This window comes from Saimiri boliviensis, chromosome 10 (assembly GCF_048565385.1).
Source record: "Saimiri boliviensis isolate mSaiBol1 chromosome 10, mSaiBol1.pri, whole genome shotgun sequence".
Taxonomy (NCBI): Eukaryota; Metazoa; Chordata; class Mammalia; order Primates; family Cebidae; genus Saimiri; species Saimiri boliviensis.
The window spans coordinates 77,373,855-77,401,306 of NC_133458.1; the positions used below are offsets into that span (position 1 = coordinate 77,373,855).

Here is a 27,452-nt window from a genome sequence, read left to right on the forward strand (position 1 = left end):
TAAATGTTTTGAAACTTTGGTAATGAATACTTATTTAATTTCTAAAACTTATTCATCAGAATTTGAGACCTATTTTATTATAGAGAAAGAAGAAAGTTAGATAAGGAGAGGGAATTTTTGCTTGGGCTTGTGAGGCTTTGTAAGCTTTTTGAAAGCTAGTCTATATATGACTCACAAATAGGGAACCTGTATAGTTTTTCACCTCTTTAGGTGAGTCTTTATGTTGTATAATTAATTTGTTGGTAGTAATTTGAATTCTGTGAACTTTATATATATTCAAAGTAAAGATGCAAATTATAAAACAAGGTCAAAAATAAATGTTGACTTAAAAAAATTATGCTACTACTTTCATTCTCTTTTATAAATAATTTCCCATTTCCCTTTTTAATTTTGGAGTTTCTGCTGTATTACTGATTTTGTATGTTGTATGATTGGAGTTTCTGTTGTATAATGTGGAGTATCTTTTCATATGCTTATTTGCCTTTGTGTTTTTTTGAGATGGAGTCTTGCTCTGTTGTTCCCGCTGGAGGGCAGTAGCACGATCTTGGCTCACTGCAACTTCCATCTCTCAGGTTGAAGTGATTCTTGTGCCTCAGCCTCCTGAGTAGCTGGGATTAAAGACACACACCACCACACCCTGCTAATTTTTTATTTTTAGTAGAGACAGGGTTTCGCCATGTTGGCCACGCTGGTCTCGAACTCCTGACCTCAAGTGATCTGCCTGCCTCGGCCTCCCAAAGTGCTGGGATTACAGGAGTGAGCCACTACACCCAGTTTCATTTCCCTTTTGTATGTCTTCTTGGATGAAGTGCCTCTTCAGATCTTTTGCCCATTTTTAAAAATTGGATTGTTTTGTTAAATTTTAAGAGTTCTTGTATATTTTGGATAACAGTTCTTTATCAGATAGATCTTTTGCAAATATTTTCTTGCAGTCTGTAGCTTGTCTTTTTATTCTCTTGATGTAGTATCTCTCACAGAGCAGTTTTGTATTTTAATGGAGTCCAGCTTATAAATTATTATTTTTTTAGTTGGTTATACTTTTGGTCTTATACCTAAAAAGTTGTTGCTATGCCCAAGGTTATCTAGATTTTCTCCCATGTTATTTTCTAGTTTTATAATTTTTTAATTATAAATTTTCTTAATTAAAAATTTAAAAATGTTTATAATTTGTATTTCACATTTGGGTCTATCATCCATTATGAGTTAATTTTTGTGAAGAGTATAAGGTCTGTCTCTGAATTCATTTTTTGCATGTATGTGTTTAGTTATTCTGTCACCATTTGTTAAAAAAAACTATCTGCACCATTGTATTGCCTTTGTTCCTTTGTCAAAGATTTGTTAACTGTATTTATGTGGGTCTTTTTCTGGGCTCAGTTCATTAATTGACTGACCTATTTGTCTGTTCTTTGATTACCACATTGTCTTGATTACTGCAGCTTCATAGTAAGTCTTGAAGTTGAGTAGTGTCACTCCTTTGACTTTTTTTTTTTCCCTTCAATATTATATTGGCTCTTCTGGATTTTTTGCCTTTCTGTGTAAACTTTACAATTAGCTTCCAATATCTACAAAATTACCTGCTGGATTTTTGATTGGGATTGTGTTGAATAGATCAAGTTGGAGAGAAATGACTTCTTGACGATATTGAGCTGTTTTATTCATAAACATAATAAACATTTATTTAGTTCTTTGATTTCTTTTATCAGAGTTTTAGAGTTTTCTTCATAGAGATCTTGGCAATACCTTGTTAGATTTATATCTAACTATTTTGTTTTTTGGGGGGTGCTAATGTAAGTAGAATTTTGTTTTTAATTTCAAATTCTACTTATTCATTGCCGGTATATAAGAATGAAATTGGCTTTTTTATATTAACTTTGTATGCTACAGTCTTGCTGTAATTGCTTCTTAGTTCCAGGAGTGTTTTTGTCCTTTCTTCCAGATTTTCTATGTAGACAGTCATGTTATCTGAAAGCAAAGATAATTTTATTTCTTCCTTTCTAATGTGTATATTTTTATTTCCCTTTCTTGTCTCATTACCTGATGTTGAAAGCAACAGTGACAGAGGATATGCTTGCCTCATACCTCATATTTGTGGACGGGCTTCTAGTTTCTTATCATTATGATGTTAGCCATAGGTTTTTTGCAGTTTATGCAGTTGAGGAAATTACTACTTATTTCTCTTTGGTTTTTTGTGTGTGCTTATTTTGAAACAGTCTCACTCTGTTGCCCAGGCTGGAGTGCAGTGGCACAACGTCAGCTTACTGCAACCTCCACTTCCTAAGTTCAAGTGATTCTCCTGCCTCAGCCTCCTCTAATGGGTATCATTTTAAAAGATGCCTCAAGATTCCCATGCAAGAAATGGGGACGATCATCCTTTGAGAGACATTGATTTAGAAGAAAGCAAACATGGGGGGACACAAGGAACTTTACAGTGTGGATGATGTCATGCTGGAGCTTAGACAGCCACAGGCATAGGTCATGGGAGGAGCCAGAGCAATGTAGAATGAAGTGCGGTTTCTGGTATAAGGCAAGTATCAGATTCACAGTGAGATTTCTGAAAATTAAGACTTTTTATTCCTCTTAATAATGGTGAGGGCAAGCACAGGAAAGAAGAGGCAAAAATGAAATGCAGATGACAAAAGATAATGGTGTGAGTGCCAATGGAAGGTTAGGGGTCCATGCAGATGGAAGCTTGGGTAGTATTGCTAAACATATGTGCCTCTTCTTGTTCCAGCTCCTCTGCTGTCTTCAGGGATGATTTTTCTGAAGTGCATGTCTGTTCATACTATTTTCTGCTTAAAATCATTCTGTCCCTTAAAAATGAAGTTCAGTAGTAGCAAGACTCCCTGTGATCCCGTACCCCGACCATTTCAATGACTTGCCTTTTTCTCCAGTGTTTGGGGGCTTTCATATATGCTTTTTCATTTATCTGGATTCCTGATGTTCCACAAATATAACCTAAATACATAGGCATTAAGCCAGTGTTTACTATTTGTCTTCCCATTATTTGGAGATTTGAAAAATGTTTAAAATTTTATTTTTAAAGATTTTACTGTATATATATTAAGGTATACAGTGTGTTGTTATGGGATACATATAGATAGTAAAAAGGTTACTGTAGTGAAGGGAATGAACATATCCCATCATCTCACATAATTAGCCAATTTTTAAAAAGTTTACTATGTCCATCCTTCTGCAGAAATTACCCATTTTTTTGTCTTTGTGACAAGAACAGCTAAAATCTACATTGAGCATGAATCCCGTACACAGTACAAGTTCATTACCTTGAAAAATCTTAATTGATTAAATTTTTAAAAAATTGTTAGTAACATACGTAGATATGTAAAATAGTTATGCTCTCTGTCTCAACTCTACTTCTTTTTGCATAGGGAATCACTGTTACCAACTTGGTATGTATCTACTCCATCTGCCCCTTGTACTTTCCACCTTGTGTACAGGGGTTTTTAAACTTTATTTTATTATGCAGATATATGTCCATTGTAGAAAACATCAGTATAAATAAGCTAAGAAAACATCTCCCAGTTGGGTGCGGTAGCTCACACCCGTAATGCAAGCACTCTGGGAGGCTGAGGTGGATGTATCACTTGAGCTTAGGAGTTTGAGACCAGCCTAGGCAATGTGGTGAAACCATATCTCTACAAAAAATACAAAAGTTAGCCAGGCGTGGTGGCTTGCGCCTGTAGTCCCAACTACTTGGGGGACTGAGGCAGAGGATCGTTGAGCCAGCGAGGTCGAGGCTGCAGTGAGCCAAGGTCGCACCACTGCAACCCAGTGTGGACTACGGAGTAAGATTTTGTCTCAAAAAAAAGAAAGAAAAAGAAAGCAAAGAGAAAGAAAACATCTCTCATAAGCACACTACCTAGAGGTAAATACATTAAAAACTTTAGGGTTCATTCTTCCAGGCTTTTTTTTTTTTTTTTTTGGCTTGCTCTTCCATGTACACAAATAGATATTTTAAATTTAATAACCAATATTATGCACACTCTTCTTAAAATCTCTATACCTCTATTGTCAGTATGGTTTCTCCACACCCCGCAGAACCCATTTAGGTACCATGAGTTGTGCTTGTGTTATATCTCTTTAGTCTTTATTAATCTAGAACAATTTTTCTCCCTTTTTGTGGTGTTCATGATATTGATGTATTGAAGAATCTTAGTTTTTATAATGTCATGTTGAATGTCTCTCAGTCTGGATTATATCTGTTTTCTTGTGATTGGATTTAGTTTAAAACTTCTTTTTTTTTTCTTTTAGGTAAGAGTAGTATATGAGTGCTGGTGTTTACTTCCCATTGTATCACATCAAAAGATGTATAATATGGCTGGGCACAGTGACTCATTCCTATAATCCCAGCACACTGGGAGGCCAAGATGGGCGGGTCACTTGAGGTCAGGAGTTCGAGACCAGCCTGGCCAACATGGCAAAACCTTGTCTCTACTAAAAATACAAAAATTAGCTTGCAATCCCAGCTACTCAGGAGACTGAAGCACAGGAATCACTTGAACCTGTGAGGTGGAGTTTACAGTAAGCTGAGATTGTGCCACTGCACTCCAGCCTGGGCAACAGAGCGAGTTTCCGTCTCAAAAAAAAAAAAATATAATGCCAGTTTATTGCACTATTGGTGATAATTTAGGTGGTGTCAACCACAGACCTTTTAATTTTGAGCGTTTTTTTTTCTTTTTGTAATTAATGAGAAATCTGTGGAGTAATAACTTTGAGACTTTACATATGCTGTTCTCTAGGAACTTTCCACTTAATAGTTTTAGCATCCTTGTCAAAGTCACTGATTAAAGTTACACTGATTGCATATGTGGGCTGCAAGATGGAGATTTTCTAATTCTGTGATTCCTCCTACATTTATTAGGAAGCATTTACTGTGTAAAGAAATTCTCTTGCCCTTTTTTTTCCTTTTCAGTATTACTGTAAGCTCATGTGTTATAATCTATTATCTGATTGCCCTTTCTGATACTTATATTGTCCGTATTTGACCAGTGAGAGTCCTTTAAGCAGGCTCTTGTATATACACAAATACTTCTCTCTCTCTCAGCCTTTCTCTGTATCTCTCTCTCTGTTCTATCCACCATTTTTCTCTCTCCACCTTTAAATAAATGGGATAAACCCCAAAATTTTTCTATAGCTTGCTTTATTTCACTTATCTGTTAATTCTGTAATTCTTTTCATGTCACTGTATATAGGATATGTTATTCTTTTTAATGATACATGGAATGGCTCAACCATGATGTATTTTTTTGTTTCAAGTTCTTCACTTATATATAGTGCTGACAAACATGTGCCATGTATATTTATGCAATAATTTCTGTGGGATAGATACCTAGAAGTAAAATTTCTGAGTCAATAGATAAGTGTATTTAAACTTTTAAAAACCATTTCTAGATTGAGTACCAAAAAGACTATACTAATTACCAACAATGCACGAACTGCTTGATAACATTGCATATTTGTAAACTTTCTTTTTTCTTTTGGATATGATCTCTTTATTATGATGTGTGTTGACCTTATTATTAATGAAGTTTAGTATCTTTTGGCCATTTGCATTTTATTTTCTGTTACTTGCCTGTCATTTCTTTTTTCTTTTTTTTGAGACGGACTTTCGCTCTCGTTACCCAGGCTGGAGTGCAATGGCGCGATCTCGGCTCACCGCAACCTCCGCCTCCTGCGTTCAGGCAATTCTCCTGCCTCAGCCTCCTGAGTAGCTGGAATTACAGGCACGCGCCACCATGCCCAGCTAATTTTTTGTATTTTTAGTAGAGACGGGGTTTCACCATGTTGACGAGGATGGTCTCGATCTCTTGACCTCGTGATCCACCCGCCTCGGCCTCCCAAAGTGCTGGGATTACAGGCGTGAGCCACTGCGCCTGGCCCTTCTGCCTGTCATTTTCTTAGTCATTTCTCTTCTTTTTTTTTTTTTCTGGTGAAAACATATACATGTATTTCGAATTAGCCCGCTGGACTGTTTAGATCAGACGTTCCCAAACTAAGGCCCGCGGGCCGCATGCGGCCCCCTGAGGCCATTTATCTGGCCCCCTACCGCACTTCAGGAAGGGGCACCTCTTTCATTGGTGGTCAGTGAGAGGAGCACAGTATGTGGCGGTCCTCCAACGGTCTGAGAGACAGTGAACTAGCCCCTTGTGTAAAAAGTTTGGGGACGCCTGGTTTAGATGATCCCAATTTTGTTGGCAACATCCAAAGCGTTGTAATCAGGAGCCAGTTGAACCTATGCCTTCTTCTCTCCATCAAGCTGAGTCAGGGTGTTGACCTTGGCCACATCACTGCCATGGAGGTCCTTCACAGCCTGTTTGATCGGGTGCTTGTTGGCTTTAATGTTCACAATGAATATAAGTATGTTGTTGTCTTCTATCTTCTTCATGGCAGACTCAGTGGTCAGTGGAATCTTGATGATAACATAGTGGTCAAGCTTGTTTCTCCTGGGGGCGCTCTTCTGAGAATATCTGGGCTACCTCCAGAGTCTCAGTGTCTTGGGCTGCTGGAAGGTGGGAGATGTATGGATCTTCCTTTTTTTTTGTGAGTGTGGACACCTTTCAACAGTACCTTCTTCGCCTTCAAAGCCTTTGCTTTGGCTTCGGCTTTAGTAGGTGCAGGAGCTTCCTTCACTTTTGGCACCATCTCAGGAAAAGCATATTTATTTCTTGGCCAGGTGGGTGGCTCACGCATGTAATCACATCACTTTGGGAGACCGAGGCACGTGGATCACTTAAGATTAGGAGTTCGAGCCGGGCACGGTGGCTCAAGCCTGTAATCCCAGCACTTTGGGAGACCGAGGCGGTTGGATCACGAGGTCGAGAGATCGAGACCATCCTGGTCAACATGGTGAAACCCCGTCTCTACTAAAAATACAAAAGATTAGCTGGGCATGGTGGCACGTGCCTGTAATCCCAGCTACTCAGGAGGCTGAGGCAGGAGAATTGCCTGAACCCAGGAGGCGGAGGTTGCGGTGAGCTGAGATTGCACCGTTGCACTCCAGCCTGGGTAACAAGAGCGAAAACTCTGTCTCAAAAAAAAAAAAAAAAAAAAAAAAGGAGTTCGAGACCAGCCTGGCTAACATAGTGAAACTCCATCTCTACTAAGAATACAAAAATTAGCCAGGCGAGGTGGCAGGCACCTGTAATCCCAGCTACTGGGGAGACTGAATCAGGAGGATTGCTTGAACTCAGGAGGCTGAGGTTGCAGTGAGCTGAGATTGCACACCATTGCACTCCAGCCTGGGCAACAAGAAAGAAACTCTGTCTCAAAAAAAGAAAAGAAAAGCTTAGTCATTTCTTAATAGGTTCTTTTTGTCTTTTTCTCATTGACTTACTGAAATTCTTTTTTTAATGTTGTTTGTTATATGTGTTGCAAATATTTTCCATATTGCAAATATTTGTTATGTTTTCCATCCTGTTCTGTTTTCTTTAACTTTGTGCTTTTTTCATTGTTTATGCTTTTCTATACAGTTAACATCTGTAGATTTTTTTTTTTCCTTAACTCTTTTGGGACAAGTTTTTAAGTTTCAAAATGAATTTTTATCTAAAACTCAATCCAAAGAAAGGGAAATTTAAAAACGTGTGCTAAGAAGCTAGTGTTGCTACAGTCTTCCATTTTTAAGTTCAGGTGCTTATAGTCATAGACTTCCGTATTGTAATTCAGCTGTGCAATTTTTAAAAAAAACATCTCATGGTTAAATGTGAACTTCATGATTACTTTATTTAGAGAAAACTATTTATCCATCCTAATACATGAATGTTAAATAAAATGTGGAAAGCAGAACAGAGAGAAGAAAAAAACATTTCCAATCGTCCTGATATCCAGACAGCCATAGCATTTTGTTGGATTTTCTTTATCTTTTTTTTTTTTTTTTTTTTTTTGGAGAAATATGCTTATTGTCAAGTAATGGCATACATAAAGTTTTTAAGATTTTGCTAAAAGATAGTTTGCCAAATTTTGCTTATTGAATTTATAGTTGTATACTGTAATTACTTTTCAGAGTGTTCAGGTCAGCTAAATCTCTTTTCTTTTTGAAATTTGAGGGCTATAATGTGTCACTTAGTATAAATATCTTTGTGGCAAGATCTTCTAATATTAGGTTACCTCTGATGCTAGTATCACTTATCATGACATCTGTGTGTCTGAAGGAAAATATCAGCTATATGTTAGTACGTGTCAGAAGTTAGGTAGTGTACTTACCAGTAGTTGCCCTCAGGTTTAGTTGCTAGTCATTAAATGAGAGAAGGCTTACTAAGAGATGTTCCCCCTCTATTTATTTTTCAGTTTACTGTTAGCTTAGCCTAAGGCCATTTTTGTTTTTTACTATATACTAAATGACATCCTTAGGAGACTTTATTGGATAGTAAAATATGTTCAATTTATAAGCATTTGGTACTTTACTTCTTTCATGCTTTAGGACAGGGGTCCCCAGCCAGGTGGTACTGGTCCTTGGCCTATAAGGAACCAGGCCTCACAGCAGATAGTGAACGGCTGGTGAGCGAGCATTACAGCCTGAGCTCTACCTTCCATTAGATCAGTGGCAGCATTGGATTCTCATAGAAGCGTGTACACTATTGTGAACTGCACATATGAGGGATCTAAGTTTCATACTTCTTAATGAGAATCTGATGCCTGATGATCTGAGGTGGAACAGTTTCATCTAAAACCATCTCCCTGTTCCATCTGTGGAAAAATTGTTTTCTGTGATACTAGTCCCTGGTGCCAAAAAGGTTAGGGATCACTGCTTTAGGATATATTTCTGACATATCATGCGTGTTGTAAGTACTTTCTTTCTCTTATTACTCATTTTAAAATCTTTTTTATTGATGAGTTTCATAGTCAAAGGTCTAGTGATATATTAAGTACAGAAAAAGTGTTTTAAGTTTTTAAAAGGCAACATTTATATACCTGTTTTATAAATACTGAAATATAATTAAGGTAGATATTAGTAAACACATACTGCAGATGAAGTAACTAAGCTTTAGAGATTTGATGTGTTCAAAGTTACATAGCTAGAAGGTGGAAGATTGAAAGCCCACTGGCCCTTGTGTGAAAAGGTGAATGGGGAACATTTCCACTGGTTTGAATTGTCCATACCTTTGTACAAGTCAAAACAATTGTGAACACATACTGTTTTTTTTCTTAAATATGATTTGTGTACATTGCATATGTTAGTCAAAGATCGATCCTAATTAAATAGCCATAGAAATGTGTCTTCTGTAATACCCATTGGAAATACATTGAACACTTAGGAAATGAGTTTTTTTTTGAGACAGAGTCTTGGTCCGTCACCAGGCACCAGTCTGGAGTGCAGTGGTGCGATCTCGGCTCACTGCAACCGCCACCTCCTGGGTTCAAGCAATTCTGCTTCAACCTGCTGAGTTGCTGGGACTACAGGCATGCGCCACAATGCCTAGCTAATTTTTGTACTTTCAGTAGAGACGGGGCTTCACCATTTTGGTCATGATGGTCTCGATCTCTCAACCTCGTGATCCGCCCGCCTCAGCCTCCCAAAGTGCTGTGATTATAGGCGTGAGCCACTGCTCCCGGCCATGAAATGAGTTTTATATGTTTATGCCTTGTTTATTTTGTTTACCCATATGAAAAAGAAAATATGTTTTCCCATGTTCGTGTCTTATATGAAAGAAAGAAAGATTTTAGAACGTATTTAGTCTTCAATTTAAATGAATTGAAGCTGGTACACAGTGCTAGAACTTTGGTCTAGAGCTCAGTAAACCCAACTGGTATGACAGAGAAATATGGGATAAGTGACAGGTAAAAGTGGCAAGTAAAGAACTCTGTAAAGATAATGACACAGTATGGATCATTTTTTAGGGATAGTGAAGCTGAAGAAGAAATACTTACCCACTTTCTGGTTGTTCTTTGAGCTTGCACACCAATCTTCCAGATTACAAAGGAAGAATTTTCTGGGACTGGGTATCAGAAATCTTTCCTAAGGCTGTTTGTAGGAGGTTTAAAACTCTGTGCAAATGTGCACATTTGCCATGTGTGTGTGAAATACTCTTTAAAAATATAATTGAAAATTGTCCTTATTCTAAAAATGTGAACTGTGTAATTTACCTTGATTTGGCTGAAGTTAATAAATTGGATAGCTCCTTAAGGGCTTTATTCTCTTGATAATTGCCTACTTGTGTGAATGCAGATTTTATCTAGTTTGAATTTGTTTCAAAGACACATTGTTTTGTAAAGAAAATATATTTTTTTTCCGTGTGGTATTGCATAGCACATTGAGAAAATTGATGATATTTATTGTTTCATTTTATGATTTTTCTTTGAATATAACATTTTGCTCTTTTATTGGAAATAAAACTGCTCCCAAGAAGAAAATTGTATTTCCTTTTAATTTTATGATAGTGCATTTGAAATAATGAATATCTTGACAAGGTGATGAAGATGATTGCCAACCACGATTTAATAACACTGAAGAAATTAGTTTTGATTCCTTTGCTTATCTTGTGTGCTATAGTCTAGTTCCTTTTTTGTTTTTTTTTTTGAGATGAAGTCTCACTGTCACCAGCCTGGAGTGCAGTTGTGATCTTGGCTCACTGCAACTTCTGCCTCCCAGGTTCAAGCAATTCTCCTGCCTTAGCCTCCTGAGAGGCTGGGATTACAGATGCGCACCACCACATCTGGGTAATTTTTGTGTTTTTAGTAGAGACGGGGTTTCATCATGTTAGTCAGGCTGGTCTCGAACTCCTGACGTTGTGATCCGCCCACCTCTACCTCCCAAAGTGCTGGGATTACAGGTGTGAACCACTGTGCCCAGCCATGTTTAGTTCCTTTTAAGTCTTTTCTTTGACATTTTATATGACTTTCAGACTGTGTGTGTATACATATGATATAAATAATTATGTATTAAAGTATATTAAAATATTAATCACATAAAATATATAGTTTAATTTATAACTTAATATTAACTATAATTAGCATAACTATTAATACGGTATATATAAAATAAATCTATATATTATGTATATTTTACGTATATATACACACGCACATGCATAATCTGAAAATACATATATACTTTTTAGAGACGAGATTTTGCCCTGTTGCACAGGCTGGTTCACTGCACCTTCCACGTCTCAGGCTCAAGCAATTCTCCCACCTTAGCCTCTCTAGCAGCTGAGACTATGGTGTGTGCCAGCGTGCTTGGCTAAACTCTTTTTGTATTTTTTGTAGAGATAGGGTGTCACTATGTTGCCTAGGTTGGTCTCAAACTCCTGGGCTCAAGTAATCATCCTGCCTCAGCCTCCCAAAGTGTTGGGATTGCAGGCATGAACCACAAGGCCTAGTTGACTTTCAGATTATATTAAAATTCACTGTTATAAAACCTTTGAATAGCATAATGATAGCAAATAGTTGCTTGAAGCAGTTTGTGTAAGTCATAGTTGCAAACCAACTTTTTAGTTATTTTTTGCTTACTTTTTTTTTCTTTTCTTTTTTTTTTTTTTGAGACGGAGTCTCACTCTGTCACCCAGGTTGGAGTGCAATGGTGCAATCTCGGCTCACTGCAACCTCCGCCTCCCAGGTTCAAGCAGTTTTCTTGCCTCAGCCTCCTGAGTAGCTGGGATTACAGGTGCGTGCCTCCACGCCCAGCTAATTTTTGTATTTTTAGTAGAGCTGGGTTTCAACATCTTGGCCAGGCTGGTCTTGAACTCCTGACCTCGTGATCCGTCCACCTTGGCCTCCCAAAGTGCTGGGATTACAGGCGTGAGCCACTGCACCCGACCTTTTTGCTTACTATTAGGCTATTTTAATTATCTATATTAGGTAAATAGTATATGAATAAAATACTTAAATGTAACTGTTGACATGTAATGACATCTAGGTAATTCACGTTGGTAATTTAAAATTATTTACTAATTGTATATGGCTGTTTTTCTTTCTCATGAGTGATTTGTTTAACTCAGTATTTACTCATTCAGTTATTTATATACTGTAGTTATTTATTTATTTTAGTTTGGATCTCTTTGATGGTTTTGAGAGTTTACCCTCCAATTTAGCCTCCTAGTTGTCTGGTTAGTGTTTACCAGTTCAAATAATCAAGTGATCTTACAGTGGAGATATATATATATATATATATATATATATATATATATATATATATATATATATATAAACAAACTTACCAGTGAATATATATATATGTGGTGAAGTCTTTTAGTCATCATCACTGATACATGTTTCTCCGCATGGCTTATTTGATGTAATCAGTTTCCTGGGGGTTACTTTGTTGGGTGCCCCTCAGAATTTGACGCCAAGACCTACCCTCTTAGAATAAACCTGGTCAAAAATATGTTGGGATGATTGTTATTTTATCTTTAGAAATGACCTGTTTTGAGATGTAATAATCTTGAGATATGTCTTAGGAGACTGGAGAAATGGCCAAACTTAAAGGTGATACATCAAGACTAGAATTAAGTTGCAGTGTACTCATTATTATATATGCTTTAAATTGTTTCTTTGAAGGATGTTTTACATAAGGGCAGTGCTTCCTTTTTAAAGGAAGTGAAATTTGATAATGAGAAGTTAGTGCGTGTCCATCGCCATTTGGGAAAAAGAAATCTGTTTAGGAGTCATGACTATCATCAGTAGAGAAGTATTCTTTATTGTTGGTTATCTGTAAGTAGTTCAGCATGGTTTTTTATAGTCTGAATGAAATACTCTCAGAACTTTTCAATTTCCATTTATCAGATTCCATGTTTATTATGCTTTGTTGGTAGTAATATATACTTCTAGGCAACTTGATGCTGAGAAAGAGTTATTTATGATTATGAATGTGACATTGCTTTCCAGCAGATTTTGTTGGTTTCTCAGGTACTGACAGCCTTATCAATGCTGAGTTTATAGACAAAATTGAGTTTTAGGAATTTTAATGATCAAAACCTGATTGACCAAGATACTGTCGGTGAAGTCCTGCCTGAATTTCTTATTGCAGCTTTGATAAATAGTCCACTCTTTTAAATTCAAAATCAAGGAAAATATTTTAACTTAAGAACAATTTTAGGTGGATCTGAAAGTGTAAACAGAAACTTTAAATATAAGTTATTCCTCAGTATACCTAGGGGATTAGTTCCAGGATCCCTGCAGATACCAAAATTAGCACATATTCAAGTCCCATAGTCGAATGTGGGGAACTTGGGAATATGAAAAGTTGGTACTTCATATATCTGAGTTTTGTATCCCGCAGCTGTATTTTCATTCTGTGTTGTGTTGAAAGAAATCCGCATATAAGTGCATCTGACCAGTTCAAACCTGTGTCCCATTGTCAACTGTAACTTGTAATTGCAGACACGTATATAAGGAAACTTTGCATTTGATAATTGGAGTGCAGTTGAATTGAAGTATGACATGTCCTACTCTAAAATGTAAAGAACAGTGCCAAGTTATCTTGTTTGTTGGATATGTTCATGAGAATCTTTAAGGGTTTTTATTACATTAGCTGCGTAAATAGAATGACAAAATCCTCTCAGAATATTGAGTTTGGTGAGTGAGAAGAGGAAAAAGGGTAATGACTGATTGTTTTTGTTCATTTCAGTAATCAACAAATGTTCACAGAAGACAGAATAATTTAAAATTTCTAAACAGATTAGATACATTTTTGGCTCAGTTGTGCCTGGAACTCAGCCTAATGTAACTGAACTTTTCAAACTGTTCTATAGCTTTAGGTGTGTAACTTTGCCTTTACAATTGTATTACACCTGTTTGTGTAATCTGTCACCTCTAAAATTAGATCGAAGACTTTTTTGTTTGTATGTTGTTTTGCATGAGTTTGGTCTTTTATATATATATTTTAGTACCTGGTACAAAGGGAGCTCAATAAGTATTTACCATAATTAATTAAGTATTTACCATAATAATCTGAATTCTTTAATGACAGCTCGTATTTTTTATATTTTTTATTTTTAATTTTTTGTGAGACGGAGTTTCACTCTTGTTGCCCAGGCAGGAGTGTAATGGCATGATCTTGGCTCACTGGAACCTCTGCCTCCTGGGTTCAACCTGTTCTCCTGCCTCAGCCTCTTGAGTAGCTGGCATTACAGGTACCTGCCACCATGCCTAGCTAATTTTTGTGTTTTTAGTAGAAATGAGGTTTCACCTGTTGGCCAGGCTGATCTCTAACTCCTGACTTCAGGTGATCCACCTACCTCAGCCTCCCAAAGTGCTGGAAATACAGGCATGAGCCACCGTGCCCAGCCCATTTTTTATTTTTTAAATTAAAAATGTATTAAGTGTTTTCCTACCGTTAATGCTTTTGCAGTAGGAGTAAAACTATTTTTAAAATGTCATGTGTGTCATTATATATACTACATTAGGTGAAAAAGTATATAAAATGAATTTATTTCTGTATTTTAATACATTTCTTATAAATCACTGGTTTTTCAGATCTTTTTCCTCATCTCTTCCCTTTACTATTCTTTTTCTTTTGTGATTTTATGTGACATTAACAAAATAAACACAATTTACTTATACTGTTTTTCTCTGTTTTTAGGTTGTTATGGAGTTGATGGAGAGAGTGACTCTATTATGAGTTCAGCTTCTGAAAACTCCACTGAACCTTGGTTTTGTGATGCCTGTAAATGTGGTGTTTCTCCTAGCTGTGAACTATGTCCTAACCAGGATGGAATTTTCAAGGAGACAGATGCTGGAAGGTTGATGTCCTAATTATGTTGGTTCATATGTTTGCTTTATAATATGTTTGCTTTTGACTACTCTGCTCTTCTGTTTATGATAATCCAGGTTACACACATTCATTTGATTGCTTCTTTGTATCTTCTTGGCATAGACTAAATGACCAGTGGGATACAGATGGAGAAGGGCCAGAGGAAAGACCAGTTATCGAGTACCTGCATTGGCCTTTTTATCTGTAATCTTATTTAATCTTAATAATTGACCCTATGATGAGGCAGGTGGTAAAGTTTCCTGTTTTATAGGCGTAATACCAAGGGCTCAGATTATTTAAATAACTTATTAGTTTAAGACCACAAACTGGTGAATGGTCAATTTTGAACCTAGGTCTGTGTGACTTTTTATCAAGAGATAGAACTTAATACAGTGATTTAAAAAGGAGAAGTTTAGGACAAAGAATTATTAAGATACAATAAAAGAGTCACTATAAGGTATTAAAAAACTCTAAACGGTGCTCTGGGGTGGAGGGAGATTATCCAAGGAATGACCAAATTGGAAGGATGACCTCTTACCCTAGGTAAGGTTCAGGCTGTGTTGGGAAACTATAGTTAAACCCTACTGGATAGAGAGAAGTATGCAGGTTATAGCCTAAGCCACATTTTGTCTTCAGTTTGTGGCAAGTAGGTGACTGGTATAGTCTGCTAAGAGAACTGGGGCACTGGTTTGAAACCTGGGGAATATGCTATCTGAATTCAGAGAGCCATGGAAAAGTGATCCTCAGTTTGAGCCAGGGCTGTGTAGTCACTGAGGGACTGTGTATATGGCTGGACAGAGCACAGGAGGATGTGCTCTACCCATCCCTGCTGAAAAGCTCCTCCCTTCTACATGACTCTACCATTGAGTTTATAGTTCCCTCTACCATTGAGTTTAGTGTCATGCTCACTATAAGAAGAAATGCTGAATAAATTCTGTCCATTATTGCAAAGTAGATATAGAAGCATGCATGAGAGGCAATTAAATTGATAAGTGGCACAAAGACCTGTGTTCTTTTTAATGTATTTACACTTATGTTTGTTAACACATTTGAGCAGTTGTCATCATAATGGTGTGGACATCTTCATATTTACTTATTTATTTATTTATTCATTTATTTTTTATAGCAGATTACCATCTAGGGTTGGTGACTAAAATTAAGAATAATTTTCAACCTTTTGTATTTTGTGGAGATCACTCTCTGCCTCTTCCTCTCCCTTATAAGATGGGGGATACTTAAATTTTTATTCTGTCACATAAGGATATTTCAGTATTTTATTAAACATCCTTTATAGTAAAACCAAGAATAACAATAAAGCAGCCTATATACATTATCACCATCATTTCCCATATTTTAACATCAAAAAGCTGGGTACATTATGTCCTAAAATAAAGGATAGACCTTATTAAAATTTACTCTAGTAAAAAATATTTGTCTTATTTTTCTCATTTTTACCTCAGTTGGTAGACTGATCCTTGGGAAATGTTGCCATAGAAGATTGCTGGGATAGCATAGAATCTACCGTGGAATCTTGGAGAACCCCATCTGTTGATGTTCAGGACAAATGACTAAAGAATCTTACCTCTCATTCTTTGTCATCTATCCAAAAATAAAATATATAACAAAGGATTTGATGTATTGCCATGAATCTGTGGTCTATATCTTTGGTGTAGGTATTTAAGTTTGGCCTGACATTGATCTAGTATTAGGGAGTTTAGTAAGCATTAAAAGTGTGTACTTTCAAGTTGGACTGCCTGTTTTTGGATTCTGGTCTTTTTTTCTTTGTTTTTACTAGCTATAATTTTAGGCAAGTGATGTAACCATTTTATGCCTCAGTTTCTTTAGCAGAGTTGAGAGAACTAAATGAGATGATTCATGAGAAACAATTAGCAGGTTTCTATAACAAAAGTAGTTAGTAAATGTCTCACTCTGCTGTTACTGCTACTGCTAGTGCTTTCTTATTACCATTTGCTGTAGGTAATCAGGGAGTATTAGCTGATCCATATATATAGTATGTGTGTGTAAATACATATATATATTTGATAACTCTTCCAGTCCTGAGAATTGAAATTTTTAGTTATAAATTGTAGTGAATAAGTAAGGCAGCTTTGGAAAGACAGAACTTCCCTTTAGGGAAGAGAATTTATTTTGCTGCTTTTCTTGTTAATAATTTTTTTTTTTTTTTAATGTGGAATGCTTCACGAATTTGCGTGTCATCCTTGCACAGGGGCCATGCGAATCTTCTCTGTATCGTTCCAATTTTAGTATATGTGCTACCGAAGCGAGCACTTCTTGTTAATAATTTAAAAGTTCTGTTAGAACGCTGTCAAGTAGTGGTTACTTCATGCTGTCATAATAGACAGAGCAACTGGCAAAGTTGTTTCTGAATAAAGAAAACCAAGGCCTCTTTACCATTTAGGTTTACTGAGCGCTATTTATTTTGCCTACTGTGACATTACATAAATAGACACCTCCTGTGAAGGTACAACCTGGCAAAATTCTTTTATATACTATTTGAACACCTTACTTGTGCTAATGTCTACGCTCACCTATAGGCTGTACTGGAAATTATAGGCCTTGATAATATTTCTAAGAACATAATACTAGTTTGATTCAAGGTATAAAAAGCCAAGAAAATTCGACAAGCCTTTTAGTATGTGAGCTTCAAATGGAAAACAGGAAAAAAGAATAATGTATGTAAAGAATAAAAAAGGTTTTGAAGTTTACTATCATATGAGGTCATTTAGACTTTTTCCTTCTATTCTTGTTAGGAGCCACAAGTTCTATGTAGAAAATGATGTGGCTTAATGTAACAAAACCATCAGTATGTTCTTGTCATTAAATTTTTATTGAGTAGTCTTATAAACTTGACTGTGGGAAATTTTTAGGCATGCTTTCCTTAATTTTTTATTTGTATTTTTACTCTTTGTGGGTACATAGTAGATAATATATATTCGTGAGGCACTTGATGTTTTGATACAGTCATGCAGCATGAAATAAACACATCATGGAGAATGGGGTATTCTTGTCTCAAACATTTATCTTTTGAGTTACAAACAATCCAGTTACACTCTTGAAGTTATTTTTAAATGTACAATTTAGTTATTATCAATTGTAGTCACCCTGTTATGCTATCAGACAGTAGGTCTTATTCTTTCCATTTTTTGTACTCATTACTCATCTCCCACCTCCCCCCACCATTTCACCCTTTCCCTGCACTAGCCTTTCCAACCTTACCATTCTTCCACTGTCTGTCTCCATGAGTTCAATTGTTTTGATTTTCAGATCCCACAAGTAAGTGAGAACATGTGATGTTTGTCTCACTGTGTCTGGCTTCTTTGACCTAACATAATGATCTCTAGTTCCACCCCATGTGTTGCAAATGACTGGCTGTCATTGTTTTTTATGGATGAATATTACTCCATTGTGTATATGTACCACATTTTCTTTATCCGATCCATCTACTAATGGAAACTTTGGTTGATGCCAAATCTTAGCTATTGTAAACAGTGCTGCAACAAATACAGAAGTTCAGATATCTCTTCAGTATACTGATTTCCTTTCTTTTGGATGTATACCTAGCAGTGGGATTGCTGGATTATATGGCAACTTAATTTTTAGGAGCCTTCACACTTTTCTTTATTATGGTTGTACTAATTTATATTTTCTGCAACAGTGTGCAAGGGTTCCCTTTTCTCCACATCCTTGCCAACATTGGTTATTGCCTGTCTTTGGGATATAAGCCATTTTAACTGGGCTTATATCCCATTTAACTGGGCTTATATAAGCCATTTTAACTGGGCTTATATCCTCAAGACAGGCAATAACCAGTGTTGGCAAGGATGTGGAGAAAAGGGAACTCTGAGATATTATTTCATTGTAGTTTTGATTTGCGTTTCTCTGATGATCAAAGATTTTGAGCCCCGTTTTATGTGCCTGTTTGCCATATGAGAAATGTCTATTCAACTCTTTCGTCTATTTTTAATCAGATTGTTAAGATTTTTTTCCTGTAGAGTTGCTTGAGCTACTTATGTGTTCTGGTTATTTATCCCTTGTTAGTTGGGTAATTTGCACATATTTTCTCCCATTCTATGGATTATCTCTTCAGTTGGATGATTGTATCCTTTGTCCATGTTGTTGTGATCCTGCTTTTTAAAAAATCTGATATGTTGTCTTTTGTCTGTTTTTGCTTTGGTTGCTTGTGCTTGCGGAGTTTTGCTCAAGAAATGTTGTCCAGAGCACTGTCCTGGAGATTTTCCCCATTTTTCCTGTAGTATTTTCATAGCTTGAGGTCTTAGATTTTAAAGTCTTTAATCCATTTTGATTTGATTTTTGTATATAGTGAGAGTTGGAGTGTAGTTTCCTTCTTCTGAATATAGATATCCAGTTTTCCCAGCACCATGTATTGAAGAGACTGTCTTTTCCCCAATATATGTTCTTGGGACCTTTTTCAGATTAAATTCATTTAGGTGTGTGGATTTGTTTCTGAATTCTCTATTCTGTTCATTATTCTATGTATCTGTTTTATGACAGTATCATGCTGTTTTGGTTACTATAGGTATGTGTTATAATTTGAAGTCAGGTAGCATGATTCTTTTTGCTTAGGATAGCTTTGACTCTTCTGGGTCTTTTGTGGTTCCATATACGTTTTAAAATGTTTTTTTCTATTTCTGTGAAGAATGTCATTGGTATTTTGATAGGGATTGCATTGAATCTGTAGATTGCTTTTTGTAGTATGGACATTTTAACAATATTGATTCTTCCAGTTCATGAATATGCAATGTTTTTCTGTTTTTTGGTGCCTTCTTCAATTTCTTCCCTCAGTGTTTTATAATTGTTGTTACTATAGAGATCTTTTACTTCTTAAAGTTAATTCATACGTATTTAATCTCATGTGTGGCTATCGTAAATGGGACTACTTTTAAAATTTCTTCTTCACATTATTCACTGGTATCATATAGACATGCTCCTGATTTTTGTATGTTGCTTTTGTCTTCTGTAATTTTACTGAATTTATTGGTTCTAATAGTTTTCTTGTGGAGCCTTTAGTTTTTTTCAAATATAACATTATATTGTCTGCAAACAAGAATAATTTGGCTTCTTCCTTTCCAATCTGGATACCCTCTATATCTTTCTGTTGTCTGATTGCTGGAAGACAGGGCTTCCAGTACTGTGTTGAGAAACAGTGATGAGGATGGGCATCCTTCTTGTGTTTGAGATCTTAGAGGAAGAACTTTCAGTGTTTCCCATTCAGTATGATACAGCTCTGGGTCTGTCATATATGGCTTTTATTATGTTGAGGTATGTATTTCTATCCCCTGTCTTGGGGGCGTTTATGATGAAGGGATGTTGATCATTCTTTATGCCTCAGTCGTTCTTTTTTTTTTTTTCCTTGAGACAGAGTCTGGCTCTATTGCCCAGGCTTAAGTGCAGTGGCACGATATTGGCTTACTGCAACCTCTGCCTCCTGGGCTCAAGTGATCCTCCCACTGAAGCCTCCTGAGTAGCTCGGATGTACCACCACAGCCAGCTAATGTTTGCATTTTTCTGTAGAGACAAGGTTTTAGCCTGTTGGCTGGTCTTGAACTCCTGGGCTCAAGCAGTCCTTCCATCTCACCCTCCCAAAGTGTTAGGTCTACAGGCCTGAGCCACTGTACCTGGCCAGTTTTTTCTTTTTATTTTTCTTGAGACAGGTCTGGCCTTGTTACCCAGACTGGAGTGCAGTGGCATGATGTTGGCTCATTGTAAACCTCCACTCCTAAGCTCAAGCAATCCTACCTCAGCCTCCCAAGTAGCTGGGACTACAAGGGCCTGCCATGACACCTGGCTAATTTTTGTATTTTTTGTAGAGATGTGGGTTTCGCCATGTTGCCCAGGCTGGTCGGTCTTGAACTCCTGAGCTTAAATGATCCTCCTGCCTCAGCCTCCCAAAGTTCTAGGAGGACAGGCATGAGGAACTGTGCCTGACCAGTTCTTTCTTTTTTTCCTTTAAATTTCTTGACTTGGTAAGTCTTAGTTCTGTCCCTTGCTAGCGTTGTTACCTTTGGAATCAGTTAATCTTTCTGAAACTAATTCTTCATATGCAAATGAAAAATCTCCCATTCAACAAAAGATTTTAGGCTTTTTTTTCCCCTTGTAGTTAACATTTCTTAAGTGAAGACATTGAGCCACACTCTGATGTAAGCACTTCACATATATCTTTATAACTACCTTTATGGTGCTCTACCCCTAGTATACACTTATAATTGATTACTGAGTGAAGGAATGAAAATAACATACTTGACATGAGTTTATTTTACATGCTGTAAAGGCATTACTGATACAGAGCAGCACTTCAGACTCCAATTTTATTGATTAATGTAGTTTTCCATCTTAAATGAGTCTTTTGAGAAATATCATTCTGCTTCGTCTGCTTTATTAAAATATATGAATTTAAAATAATCTGTTAATAGTTTGTGCTAGGATGACAGTTCTGACTCTGTGTTTTGGTGGCTTTATGTGGTGCTTGTTTCCTGTTCCTTTCCCGAATCAATATATGTCATAATAGCTCCAAACAAAATCAGTGGTAAAGTAACAAGGAAGATTATTACATTTTTTTTAATTTTTAGATTTATCTTAATTACAAAGTTATAAATTATGTGCATCTTAAAAAATGAACAAAAAACTAGTTACAGCTGGCATTAAAAGGTACCATAATGGTCTCAGCCATGATTTTCATTGACTTAGTTAGGTATTGTAATAAGGATTCAAATTGGTATCCTCACATGAGTGGTTGGGAGAAATGATATACTTGTGTGCCAGTCAAACTGAAATGGCAGTTTAAATCTATAGTACTTGTGTACTATATTTTAAGAAGGTCAGTATGAAGCAAGCAGCCAGCTGTTAGGTTTATCAAAGATAAACTGCTACAGAGTAGAGCGACATTTAATACATCAGTGGAGCATGAAAAAACTGAACAAATTAAATTGAGAAAGCAGCTGCTTGTCAAAGATGTGTATCGTTATATTGAACTCCACAGGATGCATTTGGGAGGTTGGATTAAAACGTTCTATCAAGAAAATCTCAAAACCTTGGCTTTTTTCCCCAATAAAAACAATTTTTAAAAAGATTTGGAACTATTTTTCCCAGTGCCTCAATAGAATGATTTTTAGTCTTAGTCCTTTAAAAGTCACAATGCACCACAAAACCAGAACCATACAGCGTGGCATAGCCTCTTATGTGCTAAAGCAGAATTTGTTGTTAATATAGTCACAGGGTTAATTGAGATTTGCTGTCTCATTTTTACTCTTTCTTAAAAAAGTGATAAGATCTACTGTTTAAATTTTGAAGTTAGTAATCCCACATTTTGTTTTGTTGTAAGCAAGCTGAAGGGTGCCTAATATATTAAAAATGGCTCAGAGTAGTTTTTAAAAAATGAAATTAGAAAGAACTCCCATTTTTTTTTCAGTGTACTGAAACTGTGAACATTCTTTAGTTAGTCTTGTAGCATTATTCAGACTTTAACAAATATTTATATTTGGGGCATATAAATTTTAGTATGTAGGATGTATGGTAAACAAATAAGATGGATGAAAATGTGACTTACTTATTCTGTATGTTTTCCCAGAAGTTTTAACCTGGAAAATAAGTTAAAACTGTATGCAAAAATTGTTGTAAAATATGTCCTTAAAGCTTATCCCAGCAGCTTTTGGAAAAGAGTAACAAGAAAGAGAAATTTTACTTAATTACAGCAGAATGACTTCATAGTTATTAAATTAGGATCCTTAATTCTCAAAGGGCTTAAAATAATGAATGTGACTACCTTTCCTTGCATATGAAAATGATGTTTTGTTTCATTTGAATAGTAGTTTTATGTAAATATTTAAGAATAGTAGATAAGTGCAAAGTGCAGTGAGTGAATTTTAAATAAAAGACAATTATAGTTGTTAGCTCTCAGTTTTGGCTAGGCTGCTGGAAAAGTAATTTCAGTCCCCTTTTTTGTAAATAAGTGTTATTCTGTAGGTATTTCATATTTTTTAATGATGTGCCTGAGATTAGGAGATTTTAACATTTGATCACAGAATTCTCTCAGTAGTATTTTGAGATGGCATGTGTTTTATATATTTGTTTTTTGTGTGGGAATTTTATGAAAATATTTGACAGTAAAATCGTATCTTCTCTCCTTAGATGGGTTCATATTGTTTGTGCCCTGTATGTTCCTGGAGTAGCTTTTGGAGATATTGACAAATTACGACCAGTAACACTAACGGAAATGAACTATTCCAAATACGGTGCCAAGGTAAGGCACAGCATTTTTGATTGCTTAAAAGATAAAGTGTATAATTTTTAGTTTACATGGCTTTTTATTTGTATTATTGTTGACTGCAGAAATGCTTACTAGGAATTATTCCATTTAGCACTAAATCACTTATTATTGATAGTTTTCCTAGAAAGCGAATAATGTATAAATTCTTCTATACACTCTTAATTTAGAATCATGCATGAGGCAAAATGATTGGTACTACTACCATTTCCCTGGCACTGTTCACTATGCCTAACATGTAGACCAAAACCGTATTTACAATTAGTTGGATCAAATATAAGCCTAATTTCTGACTTTACTTTTGAAGTGGAATTTGTCAAAATTATGAAAAAGAATATTAGAAGTGATCCTTGATGCTGTTATTTTAATTGTTTTGTTGTGCTGTTAACACGCTCTTTTAAGATGGTGAACTTACTTAATAAATGTTATGTGTGTTCTGACTGCTTCACCAACTTAGTGTTCTCCTATCTTTCCCCCTGACTTGGAGGCCTCTCTGTTCACTGAGATACAGTGATATTGAAATTTGGCTAATTAGGGATGGATGCAGTGGCTCACATCTGTTATCCCAGCAATTTTGGAGGCTGAGGTGGGTAGATCACCTGAGGTCAGGAGTTTGAGACCAGCATAGCCAATGTGATGAAACCCTGTCTCTACTAAAAGTACAAAAAAATAACCTTGCTTGGTGGTGCCTGCCTGAAATCCCAGCTACTCATGAGGCTGAGGCAGGAGAATCACTTGAACCTGGAAGGTGGAGGTTTTGGTGAGCTGTGATCACGCCACAGCACTCTGGCCTGGGCAACAAAGTGAGTCTCCGTCTCAAAAAAAAAAAAAAAAAAGAAAAAGAAATTTGGCCAATTAATAATTTTACAGTGGCTTCTAAGTAAGTGGTCAAGTGTAAGAAATAGTCATACATTTCTCACTTTAAATTAAAAGCTAGAAATGATTAAGCTTAGTGACGAAGGCATATCGAAAGCCTAGCTAGGCCAAAAGCTGGGCCTCTTCTGCCAAATACCCAATATGTCAATGCAAAGGAAAAGTTCTTGAAGGAAATTAAAAGTGCTGCTCCAGCGAACACATGAATGATAAAAAGTAAAACAGCCTTGTTGCTGATACGGAGAAAATTTTAGTAGTTTGGATAGATCATAGCAGCCACAACATTCCCTTAAGCCAAAACCTCATCCAGAGCATGGCCCTAACTTGAATATTGTGAAGGGTGAGAGAGGTGAGGAAGCTTCACAAGAAAAGTTGGAAGCTAGAAGAGATTGGTTCATGAAGTTTAAGGAAAGAAGCCATCTCCATAATATAAAAGATGAAGATGATGTAGCAGGTAGTGATGGAGAAGCTGCAGCAAGTTATCCAGAAGATTTAGCTAAGACAAATGATGAAGATTGCTACATTCAACAAAGATTTTTTTTTTCTTTTTAAACAGTACAATGATACAGAGAATTTATTTAATTCATACAAGTAATTTACCAGATCTATACAGTGAATAGACTGACCTAAGAAAAAAGATATTTACATTGATAGCAAAATATCTTCTAGCCCCCATAAATCATCTGCAATCATTCGCTAGGAAAAAATTTCGTAACCACATGGGTCATACAGACATTTTTATTTTTATTTTTATTTTATTGAGAACAAAGATTTTCAATGTAGGTGAAACAGCCTTCTTTTGGAAGAAGATGCCATCAAGGACTTCCATAGCTAGAGAGGATAAGTCACTTTCTGGCTTCAAAGGGCAGGCTGTCTCTCTTCTTTAGGGGCCAGTGCAACTGGTGACTTTAAGTTGAAGGCAGTGCTCCTTTACTATTGTGAAAATCTTAGAGCCCTTAATTGTGTTAAATCTGCTCTGCCTGTGCTCTGTAAATGGAATAACAAAGCATGGATGACAGCGCATCTGTGTACAGAATGGTTTACTGAATATTTTAAGCCCCTTTTTGAGACCTACTGCTCAGAAAAAAAGATTCCTTTCAAAAGAGTACTGCTTATTGACAGTGCACCTGGTCACCCAAGAGCTCTGATGAAGTACAGGGAGATTAATGTGTTTTCATGCCTGCTATCGTGACAGCCATTCTGAAGTCCATAGATCAAGAAGTCATTTAGACTTTAAAGTCTTACTGTCCCGACCTGCAGGACAACAACAGGAGCTCAAAGGGAGGGAGTGGGGATGGATGGGAACAGGAGACGCAAAGAATGGAGACAAGACAGGAGTCTGATCAAGTCTCGTTTATTGTTGCTAAGCTTGCGGTTGGGAAATTCCGGCCTACTGGGAAATTCCGGCCTACCTAAGTTTCAAAACTGAAACTTATCAACAGGAAACAGAAACTGAAACATTACTGAAACTTATCAGTGGGGGAAACAGAAACTGAAACTTGTCAACAGGAAATGTTAAACTGAAACTTATGCAAACCACAACATGGCTGAGCAGATCACAAAATGGCGGCTATTGCTGCCCACATCTTACTATTTAAGAAATGCATTTCATAAGGCTTTAGCTGCCGTACATAGTGATTCCTCTGATTGATGTGGGTAAACTAAACTGAAAACCTTCTAGAAAGGACTCACTTTTCTAGATGTCATTAAGAGTATTTGTGATTCTTGAGAGGAAGTCAACATATCCATATTAGCAGGAGTTTGGAAAAAGTTGATTGCAGCCCTCATGGATACCTTTGAGGGATTGAAGACTTCAGTGGAGGAAGTTACTGCTGATGTGGTAGAAATAGCAAGAGAACTGGAATTAGAAGTGTAGCCAGAGATGAGTGGATTGCTGCAAATCTTATGATATAATTTGAACAGATGAGGAGTTACTTCTCATGGATGAACGAAGAAAAAAGTGGTTTCTTGAGTCTATTCCTGGTAAAGATGCTATGAACGTTGTTGAAATTTTAGCAAAAAACTTGAGATATTACATAAACTGTATTGATTAAGCAGCAGGAAGGTTTGAGAGGATTGACTCCAATTTTGAAGAATGTCCTACCCTTGGTAAAATGCTTTCAAACAGCATCACATGCAACAAAGAAATCTTTCATAAAAGGAAGAATATTTGCAGCAAACTTTATTGTTGTTTTATTTTAAGAAATTGTCATGTGAGGGGCAGTGACTCACGCCTGTAATCCGAACACTTTAGGAGGCTGAGGTGGGCAGATCACCTGAGGTCAGGAGTTTGAGATCAGACTGGCCAACATGGCAAAACCACATCTCTACTAAAAATAGAAAAATTCGCTGGGTATGGTAGCACACACCTGTAATCCCAGCTACTTGGGAGGCCGAGGCAGGAAAATTGATTGAACCTGGGAGGCAGAAGTTGCAGTGAGCTGAGATTGCGCCACCGCGCTCCAGCCTGGGTAAGAGAGTGAGACTCTATCTAAAAAGACAAAACAAAAGAAAAACAAAAAAAGAAAAGAAATTGCCACAGCCACCCTGACTTTCAGCAACCACCCCCCCATTAGTCAGTGGCCATCCATATCAAAGCAACATCTTTCACCAGCAAAAAGATTATGTCTTGCTGAAGGCTCAGGTGATCATTAGCATTTTTTGGCAAAAGAGTATTTTTAAATTAATGTACATACATTTTTAAAATACCTAATGTTATACATTTATTAGACCACAGATAGTGTAAGCCTAAGTTGAAAATGCATGGAGAAACTAAAACATTCTTATGACTTGTTTTACTGTGATACTCATTTTATTACCGTGGTCTGGAGCTGAACGTGTATTCTCTCTCATGTATCCCTGTAAATTTAACAGAGGTTATTTGAGCATTAAACCAATGGTATTTATCGGGCAGCACTTACAACCAGAAAAGGTTCAGAAATGTTCACTTGGCTGGGTACCGTGGCTCACGCCTGTAATCCCAACACTTTGTAAGGTCAAGGTGGGGAGATTACGAAGTCAAGAGATTAAGACCATCCTGGCCGACATGGTGAAATCCTGTCTCTACTAAAAATAAAAAAATTGGCTGGGCATGGTGATGGGCACTTATAGTCTCAGCTACTCTGGAGGCTACATCAGGAGAATTGCTTGAACCCAGGAGGCAGAGGTTCCAGTGAGCTGAGATTGTGTCAGTGCACTCCAGCCTGGTGACAGAGTGAGACCCTGTCTCAAAAAAAAAAAAAAAAAGAGATGTCCACTTTAATGTGGTAAGCAGTGGGCTTTTATTGGCTGAATGTGGAACCAAAGTAAAGAAATTACTTAAATGGCTACAGCTGTGTATATATATTTTTTCTATACAGGTATGATTTAGTAGAAAGTTTCCAGTTACATTGTCTAATGTCTAGTTGGCTGTTGTGGTTGGTTGAAGCTTGTTTTTTGATATTTTTGTTTTGTTTTGTTTTTTAAAATTTGGTTTATTACAAGGAATTTTTCTAAATTAATTTTCACTTGTGTAAGGTTCCGTGTACAGAAAGAGGTCCAGGCTAATTTCCTCTTGTTTATTTTGCTTTACAA

The 27,452-nt window shown here is 36.5% G+C and overlaps 1 protein-coding gene and 1 non-coding gene across 10 annotated transcripts in view; one reads left to right on the forward strand and one right to left on the reverse strand.

Annotated features, from left to right (window-relative positions):
- The window catches only part of PHF14 (PHD finger protein 14), a 211,521-nt gene that overhangs the window by 25,854 nt on the left and 158,215 nt on the right, over positions 1 to 27,452 (forward strand). For all 9 annotated transcript variants that reach the window (XM_074379511.1, XM_074379514.1, XM_010345745.3 and 6 more), the window contains exons 5-6: positions 14,534 to 14,693; positions 22,871 to 22,982. In XM_074379511.1, coding sequence (XP_074235612.1) covers positions 14,534 to 14,693; positions 22,871 to 22,982 — 272 coding nt within the window. The remainder of the gene's footprint in view (positions 1 to 14,533; positions 14,694 to 22,870; positions 22,983 to 27,452) is intronic.
- On the reverse strand, positions 16,887 to 16,993 carry LOC120365426 (U6 spliceosomal RNA). Its single transcript, XR_005580367.1, has one exon. It is a non-coding gene; the product is annotated as a U6 spliceosomal RNA (small nuclear RNA).